The 20,353-nt window shown below is 45.4% G+C and overlaps 1 protein-coding gene across 4 annotated transcripts in view; it reads right to left on the bottom strand.

Moving 5' to 3' along the window:
* SH2D4B (SH2 domain containing 4B) overlaps window positions 1–20,353 on the bottom strand; it is a 100,750-nt gene that overhangs the window by 7,631 nt on the left and 72,766 nt on the right. For 3 of the 4 annotated variants that reach the window (XM_084997442.1, XM_005671149.4, XM_084997443.1), the window contains one exon: window positions 17,716–17,840. In XM_084997442.1, coding sequence (XP_084853568.1) covers window positions 17,716–17,840 — 125 coding nt within the window. Of the gene's footprint in view, window positions 1–16,151; window positions 16,287–17,715; window positions 17,841–20,353 lie in introns of all 4 variants that reach the window. The other variant, XM_084997441.1, reaches the window with a different exon arrangement.

The following is a 20,353-nucleotide window of genomic DNA, read 5'->3' as shown; positions in this document are numbered from 1 at the left end:
ATGACATACAATTACTACCTCAGCTATCTCTCCAGTATCCATGAGTAAGCACCTAAAAACAGTATTTCCTCCTAAGAAGTGGAAAAAAACTTCCTCCATCTACCTGTGGACACCAGGCAAACAATTTCTTAATAGGGGCATGTAATTAGGCTCCACTTTAGCTCAAAAAGCAAAATGTTCTCAGGTTCTGCAGTCCCATGCAAAGTGGTTTCACCCCTTTGAGAGTCAGGTCTGGGCTTGGAGGTGTTGGCAGATTGGTGTCAACCCCCCAAAAGGCTCTTACAGAGCCCGTGTCCTCTAGGGAGTGACCTATGTGTCTGGTGGGTCAGGCTTTGGAGGGCAGGGTGGTGAGAAGAGGAGGGGGAGTCAGGAGAACTAGATGACCTGCCCAACCCTGCCCTCACCCGCCAGTGGGACCCTCAGACAAGACCTCAACTTTCCCAATGTCCTTTGACACTTAAGTGACAGTCTTAACCTTCAAAGGCACATTAAGACTTTCAAGGTGAGATGAAGAAGGTACAATCATTTCATAATAAACTGAGAAGAGCTGCGGACACAGGCTATTGCTCTCATCTCTTATTTGAGGGATAGGTAAATTGCAACACAGTGTCTTTGTATACACCTGCTTGTTTACTGTTTGCATACACTCAACAGGATTATTTACCCACATGGCAGAGGGTAGAGGGTAGAAGGTAGCTGGGATGCTCATCGCCATGACCCTGAAGGCACCATACACTGTGACTTCCCCCCTGCCATTGTCACACTTCACTGTAGGGACACTCCCTCTTCATGCCTCTCCTACTTAATGGGAAGCATGGCAGGACTTCCTAGTGCCCAAAGGAGAGGACATAGAATAAACCACACTGTCACATGTCCCCCTCTTAAAGACTGTCAATACAAAGAGGGGCCACCTCTTTCCTCCTTGCACAGGACTGATCAAGAGGCAATCAAGCCAGCCACCCTCTCCCCAACCAGGCTGTACAAGCAGAGAACCAGGGAGAGAGAGGGAGAAAGGAGGTGGGAAGCACTCCCACAGGGCACCCAAAGAATCACACATACATCCCATGCAGGAGGGAGGATGCCCCTGGAGGGCCTTGGTGGCTTCAGCCAGAGAAGCAGAGACAGCCAAAACAGGACTGACCCAAAGGGTATGCCTATGATCTGTCCAAAGACTTAGCACTGCCCTCACCCACCCCCCTGTGCCAGTACCAGAGGACCTAGACCCTAAAGGGCAGGGCATTAAGTAAAGGGAGACAGGCTGAGCCAAGGTCTGAGAGGAAGAAGGTGTCACTGCTGTCCCAACTCCAAGCACCTCAAGCTGAAGCCCAGCCTAGACTAGGGAGTTGGAGGGAAGTGGGGTATTACAATGAGTGGGAGACTGAACAAACTTGAATGTGACTTGGCTTTACTATGCAAAAGTGACCAGTAACACCAAAATGACATGACATGCCTCTCCACCATCCAAAGCCCTTGAATGGCCTCCCACTGACCTCCAGCAGAGTGAGGCTCAGGAACAATGGACACCCTGCCTCCACCCCACTCCCACCCCCTCTCCAGGTTCATCACTGAAGCATTCATGTGTTTGCTGCAAGCTGCTCTCTTGTGCAGAAGCCCCATCCTCATGTCCAGCCTGCTTTGTCTCAGCTGACCCTGAGCCCTCATTGAAGGATTCCTCTTTTCACCCAAGAAGTACAAGGTGCTTACACTCTACCTTTGCACAGGTTGGAAAAAGGTGTCCCTCTATGTGGCTGAACTAGAAGAGGGTGCCTCTCTGGGCCACAATGGCTAAGCTCATGTTTCTGCATTTTAATCCATCCTACCCCAACCCAGCCCCCTTGGCGTCCCTTTATTTGGTATATAACCTGCTCACCCTTATCAGGAAATCATTTTTATCCCCAGAAGCTGCTGGAACATCCCACTTTGGGGCTTTCATAACCTCCTACCCAAACTCTACAGTATATTAGTAAACCGGCTGGGAACAGCTCAAGGACAGAGCCTGTGGCGGCCGTGGAAGTGTTCTGCTCAGGCTCCCCTCCACAGAGACCTGGCTTCAAGGAGCAGCATCATGAGCTGACAGCCTCCAGCTGCTGCCCCTTCAGGATCCACCGTGAGGCATGCTTTCCTCATACTGCCTCCAGCACTGGGGGTCCTATGTGCCTGATTAGGGTAAGGGGTACTCTGACTGAGCACAGGGGTACCAGAGCCACCATGCCTACCCAAGGTGGGACTCCTCTAGTCAGCAGTCTTTGCTGGAGGGCTTCCCATGAGCCCCACCAAGATGCTCTCTGAGCTGTGCTCCCCTATTAGGCTCTTCTTCCCAGTTGTCCGTCCTTCCTTCTCTCAGCACCATGTTCAGAAGACTCTCCCCACCTGTCCTTTATCTTTCACGGGCATTTCCTCCAATAAAGTCCTTGAGGTTCTGCTTCCTGGAAGATCTGGACCCCTCAGACACACATGGAAACCTCATCTTTGTACTCCAAGTGACTGGGATGTTGGGGACTTGTTTGGAGCAGTGATCATGCACATGGACTAAAATCGCAGCTCAGGGCCTTATCAATAAGTGGCCTTGGGCAGGTTACTTAAGCCCCTCTGAAATCCAGCTCCATGTCCTCATCTATTACATGGTACTGATGATAGCACCTATATCATACGAAGGTTTGGAAATTCACCTCGTTAATACATGAATGTGCTTATCATGGTGCCTGAGAATGTAAGGACCATCTAATACAATGTAACTCATTTGCACCGGATACACTGAGTACACCGCACACAGGCTAGTGTGGGATGTTGCCGTGTACTGGTAGCAGTCGTGGTCATAGTACTGCCAGGCAATGTGACCAGTACACACCCTGCACACCCAGTCCTCTCCAACGGAGGCTGCTGAGGGTGACTTCCTCTGAAGGGGACCACTTGAGTCCCTGACCTCCGGCTTCAGTCATTCCTGGGAGACACTCCAGGTATCTCAAACAGTAAGCATCTGTGAACTCTGTCCTTTCTTTGGTATCTACCTAGGAATCAAAGTTGTAATTTGGCTCAAGATTAAACATTTTACAGTCTCATAATTCAGATGGCAAAGACAATTTCAAAGAAAACCAGACCTCCCAAGAGAATTCATTGGTGTCTGGGGGGAGTGTAGGGTGCTTAGGAGGAGAGACTGTTATGTTCTCCTGCTCCACTCACTGTGCTTTCCATCTCTCTCCCTCAGATCACCTCAAAGCCAAGTGTACTGGGGATTAGCATTAAGCATGTGGCATCCCATCCCATACCACATCAGTTCTTTGAAATACTCTACAACCTCACAGCTGAGGAAAGGGGGTGGGGCTCACCTCACCCCTTCTGGCTGGAGACTGAGCACAATGTCAGCATTGTGGAAACTTTCTAGCTCTGCTAATGACCAGGATTTTCTGCTGAGGGATACTAGATGATACAATTGCTCTAGAATGATTATTGAAGAATGCAGCTACAGAGCCTTTCTGAGCCAATTCTGAGCCAATAAAAATCATAGTTTTTCCTGTATTTCCAGGAACATTTTCTCTCCCGCCTTCCTTTGTTTTGTTTTCCTTCTTCCCTTCAATAAATATTTATTAAGAACTCTCTAGGAGCTGGGCACCTGGGAGTCAGTACTGAATGAGAAACTATCCCTGCCTTCCAGAATCTCTGATTCTTGGGCAGAAATCAGGACTGGCAGAATGTTTTTACATGGGGGGAGTCACTATAACCGATGGTGATAAAGGCATAGGATATGGGTTCCAGGAGGCACCCACTCAGCTCTGGAACCCAGAGATGGATGTGCCAGTTAGACTGAGAATATAGAGGTTAAAACATGGAAGTTCCCATTGTGCCTCAGCAGTAACAAGCCTCACTAGCATCCATGAGGATGCAATTTCGATCCCTCACCTTGATCTGTGGGTTAAGGATCTGGCATTGCCATGAGCTGTCCTGTAGGTTGCAGATGCAGCTCAGATCCCAAGGTGCTACAGATAGGCCGGCAACTATAGCCAGGAAACTTCCATGCCACAGATATGGCCATAAAAATCAAAAAAAAGAAAAAAAGGAAGAACAGAAAGATTAAAACAGAAGGTCAGGTAAAGGAAAGCAGTCTGCAAGATAGTCTGCCAGAAACCACTTCCATTCTGAGGCAGAGAGGCAACAGGACACCCCAAAGGTCACATGAGAAGCCTTGTATCAGAACCAGCACTAGGCTCTCTCTGAGGACTCTATAGCCCCCATCTCATTTAGTCTTCCTGACAACCCTACCATCATCAGTTCATCGCTGAGGACACTGAAGGTCAGCAAGAGAAGTGACCCAAAGTCACAGAGCTATTAAGTGGTGGAGCTAGAATTTGAACTCAGGTCCTTGGACTCCAAGTCCAGTGCTCTTTGCTCTACACCATGTTAGCTCATAGAGAGAACGGTAAGTGCTGTGAAAGACACAAGAAGGAGGAGATTAATGAGGCCTATAGAAGTCAGGGCAGGATTTATAGAGGCAATTAAGGGGGCGAGAAGTCGGCCTTGAAGACTGGGTAGATGCTGTGTGAGCAGAAAGGAGCAATGATGAGGTGAAAGGCGAGAGGGATAGTGAGTGAAGAGTCACAGTGAAGACCAAGAACGACACATCCATAGGACATTTATATAAATGTAACATAAATTTAATCTAAGATTCGGGAGATTAAGAGACATGGAGAATGTAATGTAAGGTCTAACACATGTATAATATGAATCCAAAAAAAGAGAGAGGAGAATGAAGAGGAGGGGATATTTCAAGAATGAATGTTAAGAATTAATCAGACACGTAGTCATGAAAACGGCACAAAGCTACTCGATATCTCATTTTGTCAACCAGAGAAAAAAGGCAGATAACCTGTAAAGAATAAGCAGTTAAACTGATGATTGACTTCTCAGTTGCAACAACAGAAGCCAGATGACGATGGGATAATATTTTTAGGGTGTTGAAAAAAACATAATAGTGAAGGGAAAAACCAGAGTTCCTATTGTGGCTCAGCAGGTTAAGGACCTGGCATTGTCTCTGCGAAGCTGTAGATACCTGGCCTGGCTCAGGGAGTTACGGATCCAGCATTGCCACAAGCTGTGGTATAGGTCACAGATGTAGCAAAAATCTGGCACTGCCGAGTCTGTAGCATAGGCCCTAGCTGCAGCTCCAATTCAACCCCTAGCCCAAGAACTTCGATATGCCACAGGTACAGCCATTTAAAAAAAAAAAAAAAGTGAAGGAAAAAATAGACATCTTCAGAGAAAAAAATTTGAGAGTTGACTACTAAGGAAGTTCTAGAGGATATACTTCAATTAGAAGAAATATAATCCTCAACAGAGGAATGATGAGCATGGGCTACTGCAGGTCAATTCAAAAATATATACTGACTTACAAAATAAATATAATAATGGATACTTTGAGGGTTTAAAAAAGATCAAACTCTAATACTAGACAACATCTTATCACTTGAGCATAGGATGAGTGGAGTTAAAAATTCTGTTAGGAAAAGGGCAAAGATCTATATTAACTTTAGAATATATTAAATATGCACATTAAATCATCTACATTAACCACTAAAAGATAGGCATTGAGAGTGATGTAAGCTCCAAACAACAGAAGTGGGTAAAGAAACAAAAAAAAAAAAACTTTTTTTCAATGAAGTGTGAAACAAGCTAATTACTCAAAAATATACTATAGTTCCATTTATATTAAATTGAAAAACTCACAAAGCTAAACACTCTAGTGTTTAGAGATCAATATATAAACAACACATGAAAAGATGAACAAAATACTCCGGATAGGGATCGTAGCTGGTGGAAGAAGAGGGCTACACTGGTGAGAAGCACACAGGGGCTTCCAAGGATTGGTGCCATTTCCACACCCCAAGTTTTCTTTATGCCTTCATATATATATGTGCATACATTGTGTATGTTCTATGTTTAGTATTAAAATATTTAATGGGGTTCCTCTGCAGCTCCCTACATGTCACTACTACAACATTCATTCAAAATTAGTCTCAACATCACTAATTATTAGAGAAATGCAAATCAAAACTACAATGAAGTATTACCTCACACTAGTCAGAATGGCCATCATCAAGAAAGTCTACAATCAATAAATGCTGGAGAGGGTGAGGAGAAAGTGGAGCCCTCCTACACTATAAATTAGTGTGGAAAACAGTGTGGAGTTTCCTAAAAAAAAACTAAAAACAGAACCACCATATGATCCAGCAATCCTGCTCCTGGCCATCTATCCAGAAAAAACCATAACTCGAAAAGATACATGTACACCAGTGTACGTTGCATCACTATTTACAATAGCCAAGACATGGAAGCAACCCAATTGCCCACTGACAGAGGAAGGGATAAAGATGTGGTACATATATGCAATGGAATATTTCTCACCCATAAAAAAAGGATGAAATAATGCCATTTTCAGCAATATAGATGGACCAAGAAATTATCATATTAAGTGAAGTAAGTCAAAGACAATTATCATGTAATATCACTTACATGTGGAATTTTTTTAAATGATACAAATGAACTTATTTACAAAACAGACTCAAAGACTTCAGACAAACTTATAGTTACCGAAGGGGAAGGAGGTGGAGGGAGGGACTGGGGGTTTGAGATTGGCATATGCACACTATTGTCTATGGAATGGATGATCATTGGGGACCTGCTATAAAGCACAGAGAAATCTATCTATTCAATGTTCTGTGATAACCTATATGGGAATGGATATGTTTATATGTATGGCTAATTCATTCTGCTACACAGCAGAAATTAACACTACATTGTAAATCAACTCTACTTCAATAAAATTTTTAACAAACTAGTCATTGCCCTTTGGAGATGGGGAAGTTATCACCAAGGGGGAAAAGGGGGTCACTGATAAACTTTAAATGTCTATGTGGGCTATCTTGAGTCTCTAGTGCATGGTACTCAGCCATGGCCCACTTCAAGAATCTTATATAATTCATTTTGGGTACACCAAGCTTCAGTAATATTTAAAATCTTCTCAGGTAATTCCAATATGTAGCCAGGCTAGAGACTCACTAAGCTAGAGAGTAAACAGAATTGCAAGCCAGGAGGGGCAAAGATGTAAAAGTCATGAGCATCTGTCACGGGGAGCTGCCCTGTGCATTGTAGGGTGTTTAGTAACATTCTTAACCTCTACCCACTGGATGCCAATAGGACCTCACAGCTGTGACAACAAAAATATCTCCAGACATTGTCAACTATCCCCTGTGGCACAATCACTCCCTTTGAGAACCACTGATGTGGAGATAGTCCTGAAAGATAAATCTCTGATAACTTTTATTTAAAAGTTACAAAAAAACAGTAGTATGACATAATGCGTGCAAGAAAAGTGGCTTCCATAATACTTTATATTAAAATTATCATAATTCTGTAAACATAAAAGATCTATGAACTGAGAGTTTGGGGTTAGATGCAAACTATTGCATTTATTCAGGGAGAAGTGGATAAGCAATGAGGTCCTACTGTATACCACAGGGAACTATAACCAGTCTCTTGGGATAGACCATGATGGAAGATAATATGAGAAAAGAAATGTATATATATATACATATATATATATGCATGACTGGGTCACTTTGCTGTACAGCAAAAATTGCCACAACATTGTAAATCAACTATACTTTAAAAATAAATAAATAAATAAATAAATAGGATTTTTGTCTGTTTTTTTCCTACTATATCCTTATGTCTGGAACTTATCATGCTCAAAATATTGTTGAATAAATCATTAATTACTTAAAATTATAATCCCATAACTAGCACTTAGGAAATGCTGACACCTTGCCAATGACTGTGTTGAGAGCTTTCTATACTCTAGCTCACTCAATCCTCATAATAATCTCTTGATGTAGGTGCTTTTATTCTCCCCAGTGGAGAGAATAGAAAATTAGGCTAAAAGAGATTGAGTTACTTGCCCAAGGTCTCCCAACTAGTAAGTGGCAGAGCAGGGAAAAAGATGCAGCGCTCTTTCCAATGTCAGCCACAGGCACAAGGCTTGTATGCCTATGAAGCTGTAGGCAGCCATTTGTCCCCAAGTACAGCCCATGTCTTGCCTTACACACGGGAGGCCCTGGAGGAAAGTGTGTGCAAGGTGTAGACTGGTGTAACCAACTCTTGCTGTGTTCACAGCATGAACCCTGAGGATTCAGCCACAAAGTCTGATGAGGGACCGCTATTCTGAGAGGCCAAGATCAGGGCTTAGGGCTGACCAATTGTAAGGCTGGCCACAATTCAAGGAGTAATGCTCAAGAGGTCTGGTTTTGTCAGGGGCTGTGCCCAAAGTGGCATGATGTGGACAGCAGGGAGCTGTCACACATACCTGCAAACTAAGCCCAGTCTCCCGGGCCGGGCCTGTCCCCACGGGCTGTGAGATTCAGGACATCCATGTCGAAAGAGGAACTAACCCAGACAAATCTGAGTTTTCAATCAGGTCTCTGCTGCTTAAGGCCTGATCTCTCTTCAACAGTAAAAAGGACTCACATTAGCATCGACTAAAGTCATTGGCCATATTAAGTGAAATAATGCCAGGAAAACAATAGCTGCTGTCACCACGGTGGCCACTGTTGTCAGGATAGGCAAAATCCCAGCCTGGCCTTTGTCTAGGCCACACATATCAGTTGCAGAAGCAAACAGAGCTGCAATGTGGACACTGAGGCAGAAGCCCAGCATACAGATAGAGGCCCTGATGGGGACCACAGGGAAACAGGGCACAGGTCCTGCAGGTGCCCGAGGCTTCTCTGGAGGTCAGGGGCAATTCAACTAAGGTGAACAGCCCCTGCGGGGACTCTGCCAAAAAGACGGAGCTGAGGCTAGAGGACAGAGGCCCTTCAGGGCAGCAACCCCCTTCCCCATGGTGACACCAGGTGAAGGTGAGAAGGTAGGGAAGGCAGAAGAAAACACCTGGCATAGCAAAGAGGTTCAGTCTGGCTTCCAGCTTCCCAACACCCACACATTAACATCATAGGCAGCAGTTTGCAACCCCTGCGAAGTGGAAACAACTGCTCCCAATTCCTCTCTGTTACTGCACTGGGAGCACAAATATCCGAGAGTTCTTCATGACACCCTGAGTTCTTCAGGACACCCCCCCTCGTCACCTCCCTGGATTCATGCAGGTGCCTTCAAACACCACCACCAACTACACGTTCGCTATCAAAATATTTACTCCATCGCTGCCCATCGGTGGCAGCCCCAGGAAAGGAAAGGCACTTTAAACGTACTTTCGAAGGATGTTCTGCTCTGATGGACCCATAAATCCACATGTTAGCATATCCTAAGGCCGACCCAGGATTCAGTTCCCAACCCCTCCCCCACCTCCATGCCAGTCCCTGAAATCATTAGCTCAGAATTGAACCTGAGGAACCAAAGGAGCTCCTTTTATTCCTCTGTTAGGGCTTCTCCCTGAAAAGAAAGAAATACAGGCAGGCCAGACACAATGTTTTACTTTTTATGGGTCTCAATTTATCTGACATGCATATTTCTTAACGCTTTCACCAAAGTTACGCCTCACTGGCTGACAACGCCTCCATTACTGCTCAGCTATTTCTCATTCATTTTTGTGACTTTCCTTTCTTATTGCCATACTTTCCAGATGATATCATTAAGGGGGCTGGAATATTAAGCTCTTTATTCTCAACAAAGCATCCTAAAGCCACAGAGATTGTGATAAATGAGTTCAAATGCCTTCATTTTTTACAACTGCAAATGAAATTTAGCCACAGTTAACTGCTGAGACAAGGGTTTCACTAGACACGCTTCTTGGTTCCAGATACATTATGAACAAGAGGCACCATTCCATGCCCATGACCTCCTGCTCCAAGCTGGTAATGCCAGATTCAAATCACTAACGACACTGTTCCAGACAGGGTTGCAACCACCCAGCAAAACAACTTCTGAAACTGGCTTCACAAGGATCTCATGTAGTACTAGCCTCAACTGGAGGTATAAATTATTTGATTCATGCCAGTCTCACTGACTGGACTGTCAGTTTCACTATGACAGTCATTTTCCTGGTCTTGCCCACTCAGGACCATCTGCGCTTCTTCCAGCAAGGGAATGGTGAGTTTTTTGGGGGGAAGCCACACCCTCTCACTCAGTCTATACAGTTGCAACAGGATGGACACTTCCCTGTTCCAGGGATGGTCATGTGACTCATGCCTAGCCAATCAGAGAGCTTGTCTCTCTGGCCTTGATGATTGGTTCAGGAGTGGGCATGTGACCAAACCAGATCCAGCAAGACAGAATATTGGGACTAATACTGGGACTGTTGAGAGAAAAGTGCGCCCTCTCTTCATTGGATCTGAACCTAGGAGAATGAAGGCATGCATCCACAGGCTGATATATTGCTTGAAAATAAAACCAACATGGAAGAGTTCCCTGGTGGCCTAGCAGTTACAGATCCAGCACTGTCACTGTTGTGGTGCAGATTCAAGCCCTGGCCCAGGAACTCCTGCATGCCATAGGCATGATCAAAAATTTTTTTTTTCTTTTGTCTTTTTAGGGCCACACCTGTGGCATATGGAGGTTTCCAAGCTAGGGGTCTAATTGGAACTGTTGCTGCCGGCCTATGCCAGAGCCACAGCAAGGCCAGAGCTGAGCTACATCTGCAACCTACATCACAGCTCACAGCAACATGGATCCTTAACCCACTGAGTGAGGCCAGGGATCGAACCCAAAACCTCATGTTTCCCAGTCAGATTTGTTTCCACTGTGCCACAACGGAAACTCCAAAAAAAAATTTTTAATAAATAAATAAAATAAAATAAAGCCAACATGGACAGCAATAAAGCTGAGAGATGGAGAGAGGCCAGCTGCTAAAAACTGAAGTTCCCCAGATCAAGCAAAGCCTTAAGCTGGCCCTATGTTTGGGTTTTTCCAGTCATATGTATGAACCAATGATTCTCATTTGAGTATATCAGTTTAATTTTTCCTGTTAATTGAAAGTGAATGTAGTGCCACAAGGGTAGGGAAGTTGACAGTTTTGTTCACCACCACATGCCCTGTACTTAGCACAGTGTCTTGCATACAACAGAAGCTTAATATTAATAATCAACAAATTATTTAAATGCCTGATAGGGAGCTCTTTCCCTAGAGCCCCTGCCCAGGCAATTCAGTAGCCCCAAACCCTGACAAATCATTGTTTTTCCCCATCTATTGCATTTACCCCATTTATTACATATAGAGACCAGAATGGCATCCTTCAGGAGTTCTATGGGAGGGTGGAGCCAAGAATAAGGCATGGCAGCTGACCCCATGGCCCAGAGACAGCTGGATGTCTCCTAGAAGGACAGCCATCTCTTCATCCTCAAGGAGACACTCTGGACTAGAAATGAACTGACCTACTGAGCACTGCATGACCCAGGCAGTCACTTAAACTTCAGGGACCCTAGTTCCCTACCTGTGAGACAGGAGCAAGGCCACAGTACATCAGAGATAAGAGCATGGACTGAGGAGCCAGACCACCTGAGTTTGAATTCCCCACTTACTAACAGAGAACCACAGGTAAGTGGCCTCACTTGTCTGTGCCACAGCTTCCTCATCTGTGAAATGGGGCTAATGCTAGTAGCAGGCACACAGCATTGTGAGATAGATTAAAGGGGTTAATATATGTGAAGGGCTTATAAGAGAGGCTGGCATGCAAGCACTGTGAACCTAACTGCTAGTACTATTACCTCTTCCAGAGAGTTACATAAGGAGTAAATGAAATACTGGACGTTCAATGTTTACTGGACACAAAGCTAGCACAAAGTAGATGGTCACTAAATTTCCAGTTCAAACATAAAAGTCAGTGTGACCCCACAGGTGAGGCCAACCAACCACACCTGGTAGATACAGACCAGCACACACCTGAGGAAAGGTACCAGGCCAGATGCCCCCTGCCCAAGGAAGCCACCAGTCCACGTGGTGCCTCTGTGCACCTCCAGGTGGACACAGCTCCATACAGGGGACAGGGATGGGAAGCAGAGCAAGGACACAGATCTTGGCCTCTCTCATCCCCTCAGCTGCACACCCTCACACAAAATGAAGTCTGCACAACTGCACAGCAGCAGCCCTAAAGGACCCAGTTAACTGATGACTACCCCATCAAATAGAATGAAGTTAAACAAACTGGACCAAAGTTTATTTTTTCCCTGCTACCTAGAGGGGAAGTTCTTGGTGATAACTTCATGTGATCAGAGAAATTACAGAAAGTAAATAGCATTTTCTTTGTTCTCTTAAATAAGCTTGAAACGTGACTGCACAAATGTTGGTGATGCCTCATTGTCTGCAGGAGGCGGACAGTGTGTGTTTGTGATGATTACAGGAGAAAACACACATTAATTGCAAGCCACGCAAACCATCTTGATCCCCTGCAGGAAGTGTTTCTAGGAGGTCACATTTCAGAGCACGGACACGCCCCTGCCTTGTGCACTCCCGGGGGGCTGGCGAGAGAGAGTGTGAATCGAAACACCCCAAAGCAGCATCACCATTTTAAATGAAAGCTGCAAGCAAACGACTCTGACATGTGAATCTATAAAGGACTTAATTACTAAACAGGAGGTACTTTAAGTCTGATAAACGTTTAATGATTAAGCATAAGTATCACATAAGTCATTTCTGGAAAGTTTCTCAACTACTGTAGTGACTGGACTTTATTCTCTAGCAAATATCAAAGCTGCCATATTTGTTTCTCAGAGAAGCAGAGAAAAAGCAGCTCACAGAGGGAAAGTGTGGAGAGAAGAGTCGTATAATCTAATCCCCATTAGACTGAATGATCCACTCTTTCACTGTCGACACTGAAGGGCCACTGTTTCACTGTTTACACCTGTTTATACATCCCAGCAATGGGTGTTCACGGCTTCTGGAGGGAGTTTATGCCACCTCAGGACAACTAACTGTGAAAAAGAACCAAAGTCAGCACCTTGTGATTGTTGCAAAATGCTCCATTTCTTGAAGGCCTCTGACCTTGAGAACATGCGTGATTTGAAGACAGTGGCTGTGCCCACCACCGCAAGACTTAATTCTCAACCCCATGCCTATCATCATGAAAATGTGAGGCCAAGGGCCAAGCTTGAGGCTGGGGGCTGGTGGAAAACTAGACCATAGGCCCGGAGCAAAGAAAACCTAAAGGCAGTTTCCTGGGTTAGACAGAAACTTCCCAGAGTTAACAATGTAGGAGGAATCTCTTGTAACCACCAGAAATATGATGGGACCATCAGAAGTATATTAAATTAATTACAGCAACAGAGATCACAGTTTACTGTGACTCTGTGCCTTTTTATTTCATTTTATTTTATTTTGCTTTTTAGGGCTGAGCCAGCAGCATATTGAGGTTCCCAGGCCAGGGGTTTAATCAGAGCTACAGCTGCCGGCCTACACCACAGCCACAGCAAAGCCAGATCCGAGCCATGTCGGCAACCTACACCACAGCTCAGGGCAACGCCGGACCCTTAAGCCACTGAGCAAGGCCAGGGATTGAACCCGAAACCTAGTTCCTAGTCAGATTTGTTTCTGCTGAACCACAATGGGAACTCTTCTGTGCCTTTTTAAAATCCAGATTGAAAAAAAAAAAAACAATCCTTTCACATCCAGGTCATCCAGGTCCCTCAACCCCTGTCCCTTCCCACACCTTTTAGTTACCCACAGCTGTGCATCAGAAAACAAAGATCTCAACAAAATACCCAAACTCAAAGTGTTAGGTTGACAAGACACAGTCTGAAATCAAAAACACAGACCTATAGACAGCTGAAAGGAAAGAGTAAACTCTTGGGAACATCATTGCAATCCACACTTTCCTAAAGCAAAAAAATAATTTATCTCTTCTTTGTCTTCTTTTTTTTTTTTTTTTTTTTTTTTTTTTTGAGACCATATAGCCAGTGCACAATTTTTACAAAAAAAGAAGGAAAAAGATTCCTTTATTTCTTAGCCGGAACAGCTTAAGCAAGAACTTAAGAATAAAGTAGGTCAACTGACCTACTTTTTTCCCCTTTAGAAATGTCTGCATTGGGGATGAGAGTTGGTGGAAATTTTCCATTCCAAATTCCACTCAGGAGAGGAAAATTAGCAATCTGACTTGATAGGATGGCTCATGACATGCTAACCATCCTTCCAAAAGACCCATGTGTTATCCCTCATGGATTTTTTTTTTAAATGTCAAGATGGGTCATATTCATAAGGAAAGAAAGCTCAGACTTCTACTTTTTGTGTGAAAAGCTAAATAAGTACCATCTTCCTTTTGTGCAGTCATTTGATGTCATCTTTTTCTTTACTTCCAAGTGATAGCAGTGGCATAGCCTAAGGCTACAAAGCCACCGTTTACAGGCTTCAAATCCTGATACGCATCTCCAAAGGCTACCATGTTTATTGATTCCATATAACAAGTGGAAGCATTTATTGCCAGTTCTGAACACTTTATAAATAAGACACATTTAATCCTTATAGCACTACCACTACTTTCTCCACCCCTGGTTTCTTCAGCTATTCTTCTCTTAACATAGATTTGGTGCCTGGGTCCTCCATTCTGGTGGCCACCCCTCAAAAGATTTCAAAGCCTCACCACACTTTCCTGTCCTTCCATTGATCTTGGGAGCCAAGGACAAGAGCCCTCAGCTGGCTCCTTCTCTCCATCTTAGCCCCAGACACTCTAGCTCCTGAGCGTAATCTAAAGACCAGGTTGGGGTCTCCGTTGGTTCACCCCAGACTCCAGGAGGCATCAGCATTGACACTGACAGCTCATTATGGTGGAGAGTGGAGTTGACGTTATAACCACAAATGGGGAATTTAGAGGACACACCCAAGGTCACAGAGTGCTAGGTTATAGAGTGGGCTCTGTGTCTTTAGATGCTTGGTCCAAATTGCTCTTTGGATTACACCTCAACACATCCAAAGGTGCTTGACATAAGGGAAGAAAATAGAAGCCACGGTAGGTAGTCTTTTTTAACCTGCATCTAAAATCCAGCTAAATTCACTAGGAATGCTTTCCCTGGGAAAGAGAAGACTTACATTGGGATTGTGATCAATGGCATTATTGGCTTAAACTCTCTCCCCTCCCCATCTTCACAACCTTTGACACACAGCTTCACAGTGCCTCACACAAAAAAGGAGCAGAATCTAGTTTTCCATCCCTCAACTACGTGGCATACTGTGGCCAAAGGCATGAGTGAAAGTGACAGGATGCTGACCAGATTTTGAGAGCCCAGCTGCTGCTTGCTCTCTGGTTCTTGAGAAGAGCATGCCTGGGCAAGCCTGCTGGTCCAGGAGGAACAAGAGAGAGGTGGAGCGGACCGGCCCCAGTGAAGACATCCAAGTAAGACCAGCCAAGAGCAGAGCCCCAGGCACCCTCACAGGGTGGAACTCCCTCATAGACTGTGGGGCAGGAGGTGCCTTCTCTAGTACAGATTAGCAAGGGGGAATCCTACCAGGGATGCTGAAGGGACCTGCCACGTTGGGAAAGAAGTTGGACTAGACCAGGAGTTCCAGACTCTAGGAATTTAGGCATGAATAAAAAAAAAAGTTTGGAAACCAACATAGGACTGCTACCTTTTTGTTTTTTTTAGCAAAGGCAATAAATTAACTAATAACTACTGCTTACTATCACCATCTATTTGTAAAAGATAGGCCATTTTAACACTAAAACTGAGGAAAGGACATCATTTTCAAATACAACAACATCGTTTCCAAGCAAAGATAGTTGGCCACCCTCCATATGTGAACCTTTCTCTTTCATCTTGTCACAGATTACTGAAAAATTTGTCACTAAATAGCTCTGGTCCACATAGTAACAACTTTCCTGGGTGTTTTACAGTAGAACTGTCAGAGGAACATGAAATCAGTTACGTAAATTGCAAGATTTAAATCATGGTTCTGTTTGTTCCATGACAATATAAAAATTACATTTTTTTCATTGGGGTAGAAAATAAAGCTAACATTAAATTTAAGCACCTCAGTCGTGCCTTCTTCATTGGCTGCGACAAAAATGGCCAGTGGCCCTGACAAACCCCCACCCCGACAGAAATTTGGAGTTGCACTACCCAGGTGCCTACGATGCTGGTGCTGTGCTTCCAAGATTATGATAATATGTGAATGAAAAGGTAATTGGTGATTCAAATGGAAGCTCTCTCAGAGGCTACAGGGACACAGACCTGGGACAGAAGTTAGAGGCAGGGAATCTCTGGGGCCAGATCCGGAGACACACAGCTGAGTCACACAACAGTGGTGACTATCTTCTTTCTCAGCCAGAAAGAGCCACTCCATCCTTCTGTTGGATTTGTAGGAGTCTGGGAGAAGGAAAGGGTCTGGAGGTGGATTTTGGTCATAAGTGACGTTGTTATCATTTGAAACCATCTATACCGCAGATGCCAGGCTGACTCCAGCCTAAGAAATGTGAGCAACAATGGCATATGTTCCAGGCAGAAGCTTTGGGACCAGTGTGTCATTGGCCATGACTCTCTTTTCCTGTCCTGAGATCACTGGCATTTCCAATAGATGCAGCTCCTTCAGTCTGAGGCCCAGATTAAAGTCTGCAACCAACTCCTCAAGGGCAGGTAACATGGGTAAGAAATAAATCTAGGCAGGCAGAAGTCACTGAGATTTTGGGGTCATTTGTCACTGCAGCAAAACTAAGTATAATGTGACTGACACCACAGGCATGTCAATGAGGTGAGGAACTCAACATCAGTGGCAACAGAGAAAGGGGGTGCATTTGTCTTGGTTATGTTTCTGCACCTGATCCCTGGGCAAGTAAGAAGCAGAGTTTAGGGCTGAATACAGAGATGCCTGACACAGGCCCTGGGCCCGGTGAGCACACGGCCACCTGGGGAGGCCAGCCTATCTTCTCGTGTGGCTGGGTCTTCTGATTTCTCCCAGGTTAACCTCACTTATCAGGCCCTGAAGGGACTCATATACCTACCAGGGCCCAAGGCAGAGAGAGGATGCCTCTGGGGAGCTTTTATGGCCAAGAAGGCTGAGAAGTGAAGAGAGCAGGCAAGAGCTGTGTCTCCCTTTCCAGCAGGGAGGGTGTGCATGCTCAGAACCCCTGGTGCCTGCTTTCCCCTGGATGCCCATCCAGAGATGCTGCGCCTTGGTCTCTAAGGATCTTCATAAAAGTCACTCAGTGTTCCAGCACATTCTCTGGGGAAATCAGAGCTAGTACCTTAATTTTTTTTTTGTGTGTGTGTGTGTGTGTGTCTTTTTGTCTTTTCGTCTTTTTAGGGCAGCACCCGCGGCATATGGAGGTTCCCAGGCTAGGGGTCTAATCAGAGTTGTAGCCGCCGGCCTACACCACAGCCACAGCAACAGCAGATCTGAGCCACATCTGCGACCTACACCACAGCTCACAGCAACGCCAGATCCCTAACCCACTGAGCGAGGCCAGGGATCGAACCCACAACCTCATGGTTCCGAGTCGGATTCATTAACCACTGAGCCATGATGGGAACTCCAGAGCTGGTACCTTGAACGCAGCACACTCAAAGTGCAAAAAAAGAACAGACATGAGGACACACTCCGTTCCACTCTCAGAAGGAGAGCTAGAAGCACTGAGCCTTAACTCCAGAGACCACCAGTATTTGCAGGGTCAGAGCAGAATTAGCAGAGTCAAAGTCCTCTACTCCCAATTGTAGCAGTCCTTCAGGACCCGGTCCCAAGCCCAGAGAGAGGCTGAGATGTGGAAATGACCTGCCCTAGGGATCCAGAAAGCCAACTTACCATGGAACCAGGAGGCGATGGACTTGGTGTTCCTCTCAAAGCCAGCTCCTCGAGGCAGCTGCTCCTCCTTAAACCAGCGGACTATGACTTCCCTGGAGACAGGACGCAGGGGGCGCTCCCAAGATCTGCTGAGACAGATGAGTGTGGGAATCAGGGAGGGTTGGGGGTAGGGGCTTGGAGGAAGGGGGGGAGCGGGGAAGACCACCGTGAGAGTGAATAACTCTGATGCCCACCCTCACACCTGTGCAGAGGATTAAATGAGTCCAGTTACTTGAAGGCCCTTTGCAGATTATAACGTAGCAGTCATTGTTATTTTTCCCAAAAGAAAACGACTATCACTTGCTTCGAAAAAAAACACACAAGTGGGAGAAGGAAACAGGTTGGGGAGGTGGGTGTCTAGGGAGAGAAAAAGCATATTTGCCTTCTGGAATGGCCAGGGTCTAAACATCAACAGCTATGACAAAGGATCCCATGTATAGGAGCAAAATTATTCATACATGAGTGTCCTACATCCTCCCCAAACCCCACTGGTTTTGCCCCTCCACGTCTCCCCAGCCCTGACTTCTAAGCCAGCCAGCTTCCATGCTTTATGAGGCTGCATCAGGGCAGAGAACAGCCTCCATTTGCTCTGGAAATGGCTGAGCTTCACCACAAAGAAATGAGAAGGATGAGGACAGAAGAAAGGGAGAGGGGAGGGAACAAGAGGGGAGGCAGCTGGTGACATTTGATGGGAGGATTGAAGATCCTGAGAGTGAGAAGAATAGGGGCCCTTGAAGAAGGTCTGTGTAATGAATTCAATGCTTTTTTATATTTTCTCACAAGTAAGCCAAGATTTTAATTGTTTTTGTATCTAAATTGTGGCTCTTGAATGCACACAGAGACTGAGCCATTGAGAACCCTGCTGTATGGGCCGTGCTAGCATACAGGTAAGAGACTGACAGAAACGCCCCCTACTGGCACTCACCATTATGTGTTGAGTTGAGATGGAGCAAGATCACACTGCATTAATTCATGGTATGAAAAATACAGCCTCAGGAGCTCCCTTTGCAGCTCAGCAGGTTAAGAACCCAACTAGTATCCATGAGGATGCGAGTTTGATCCTGGCCCTGCTCAGTGGGTTAAGGATCTGGCGTTGCTACAAGCTGTGATGTAGGTCTTAGATGTGGCTCAGATCTGGCATTGTAGTAGCTGGGGCATGGGCTGATGGCTATGGCTCCGATTCAACACTTAACCTGGGAACTTCCATATGCCTCGGGTGTGGTCCTAAAAAGACAAAAAAAAAAAAAAGAAAAGAAAAGAAAAATATAGCACCAGATGAACAGGCCTTGGGCCCAGCTTGAACACTACAGTTTTTTCATCTTTCCTCAAAGTGACAGAAATCTGGCAAATTCTCACGCTGTCACTGCTGTCTACCTAACGGCATTTAGTCACCAGCACTGTCATCGTGTTTTATAAAATAAACATCAGCTGTCCTTTCATGCAGTCTTTTTTCCTTTCCTTTTTTTTTTTTTTTTGGCCACACCTGCGGCATATGGAAGTTCCCAGGCCTGGAATCACACTCATGCAACAGCAGTGACATTGCCAGATCCTTAACCCAATGAGCCACATGGGAACTCCTCTCCCCTCACGTGGTCTTTGCAGTTGCCCTGCACCAACAAACACTTTGATGGTGAGTTGAGCACTTCTTAGCAAATCCCAGAATGAGCTCCTATTTTCACTTGCCCTAAAATGAATCTACTTACACACATACAGGAGTGAACACTGTAGATTTTAGAAAAGAGGTATTAAGAAAGAAGAGGCTGAGGTTCCAATGACTGGCTTGAAGCCATCATCAGTGGAATCTGTTCTCCAAACCCCTTCCTTACCACTGCTGCCTCCCCAGGCTCTTCTTGATGCCCTGCAACCAGCTTTGCTCATCCTGAATCTGCCTCTCAGAATTTCCCCCTTTGCAGGAATCTCAAGCACCCTTTCTCTTTATGAAGCAACACACCGCAGCCCTGCTGCAGCCTCTTCTTTCACACTTGTATCCCCCGATACATAACTGCACTCAGGGGGAAAATCCTCTGGTTTTTCATTCTCCTTAGAAGAGGAAGACTCATTTTCCTTTGAAGGCAAGAAGAGGTTATAAATAACAGGAAGGAAAATTCATTCATTCTTGTCCCTTTGTTTCTAGGCAGAGAACCCAATTCCCCAGGATATAAATGAGGCCACCTGGCCAGAAGCCTCGCCCCTGCACCTGAACTCCCTCCCATCAAAAATGGGTCTGCCCCCAAGACAGCCAGGCCAAGGTGTGCTGGTGGCCGGTGCCAGCACCACAGTGCTGGGGGCAGTGAGGCCATGGAGACCTGTGCCACGGGACAGCCACAGGGAGGAGGCTGATGCATGGCCTCTCTTTCTTCCTAGGTCTGCCACTCCACCTGCAAGGTTCCTGGTCCTCTCTCACCTAAAGCAGCTCACTAAGGCTGACACTGCTCCCCTACTCGATAGCTACACATAGCCACCCTGAGCCAGACTCCAACACAGTCCATGAAGCTCTGTCTTCTGGACCTGAAGAACAAATTATCCTTAAAAAAAAAAAAAAAAAAGGCAGAGGGAACAAGGCTTTTCTAACTATGTGTCCATCCAGGAAACATAAAAG

Source organism: Sus scrofa, chromosome 14 (genome assembly GCF_054392235.1).
Source record: "Sus scrofa isolate SSC_HxYL_T2T_F1_AM1 chromosome 14, Sscrofa_HxYL_maternal_Yorkshire_Landrace_v2.0, whole genome shotgun sequence".
NCBI lineage: Eukaryota > Metazoa > Chordata > Mammalia > Artiodactyla > Suidae > Sus > Sus scrofa.
This window is presented reverse-complemented; position numbering and strand designations above follow the sequence as displayed.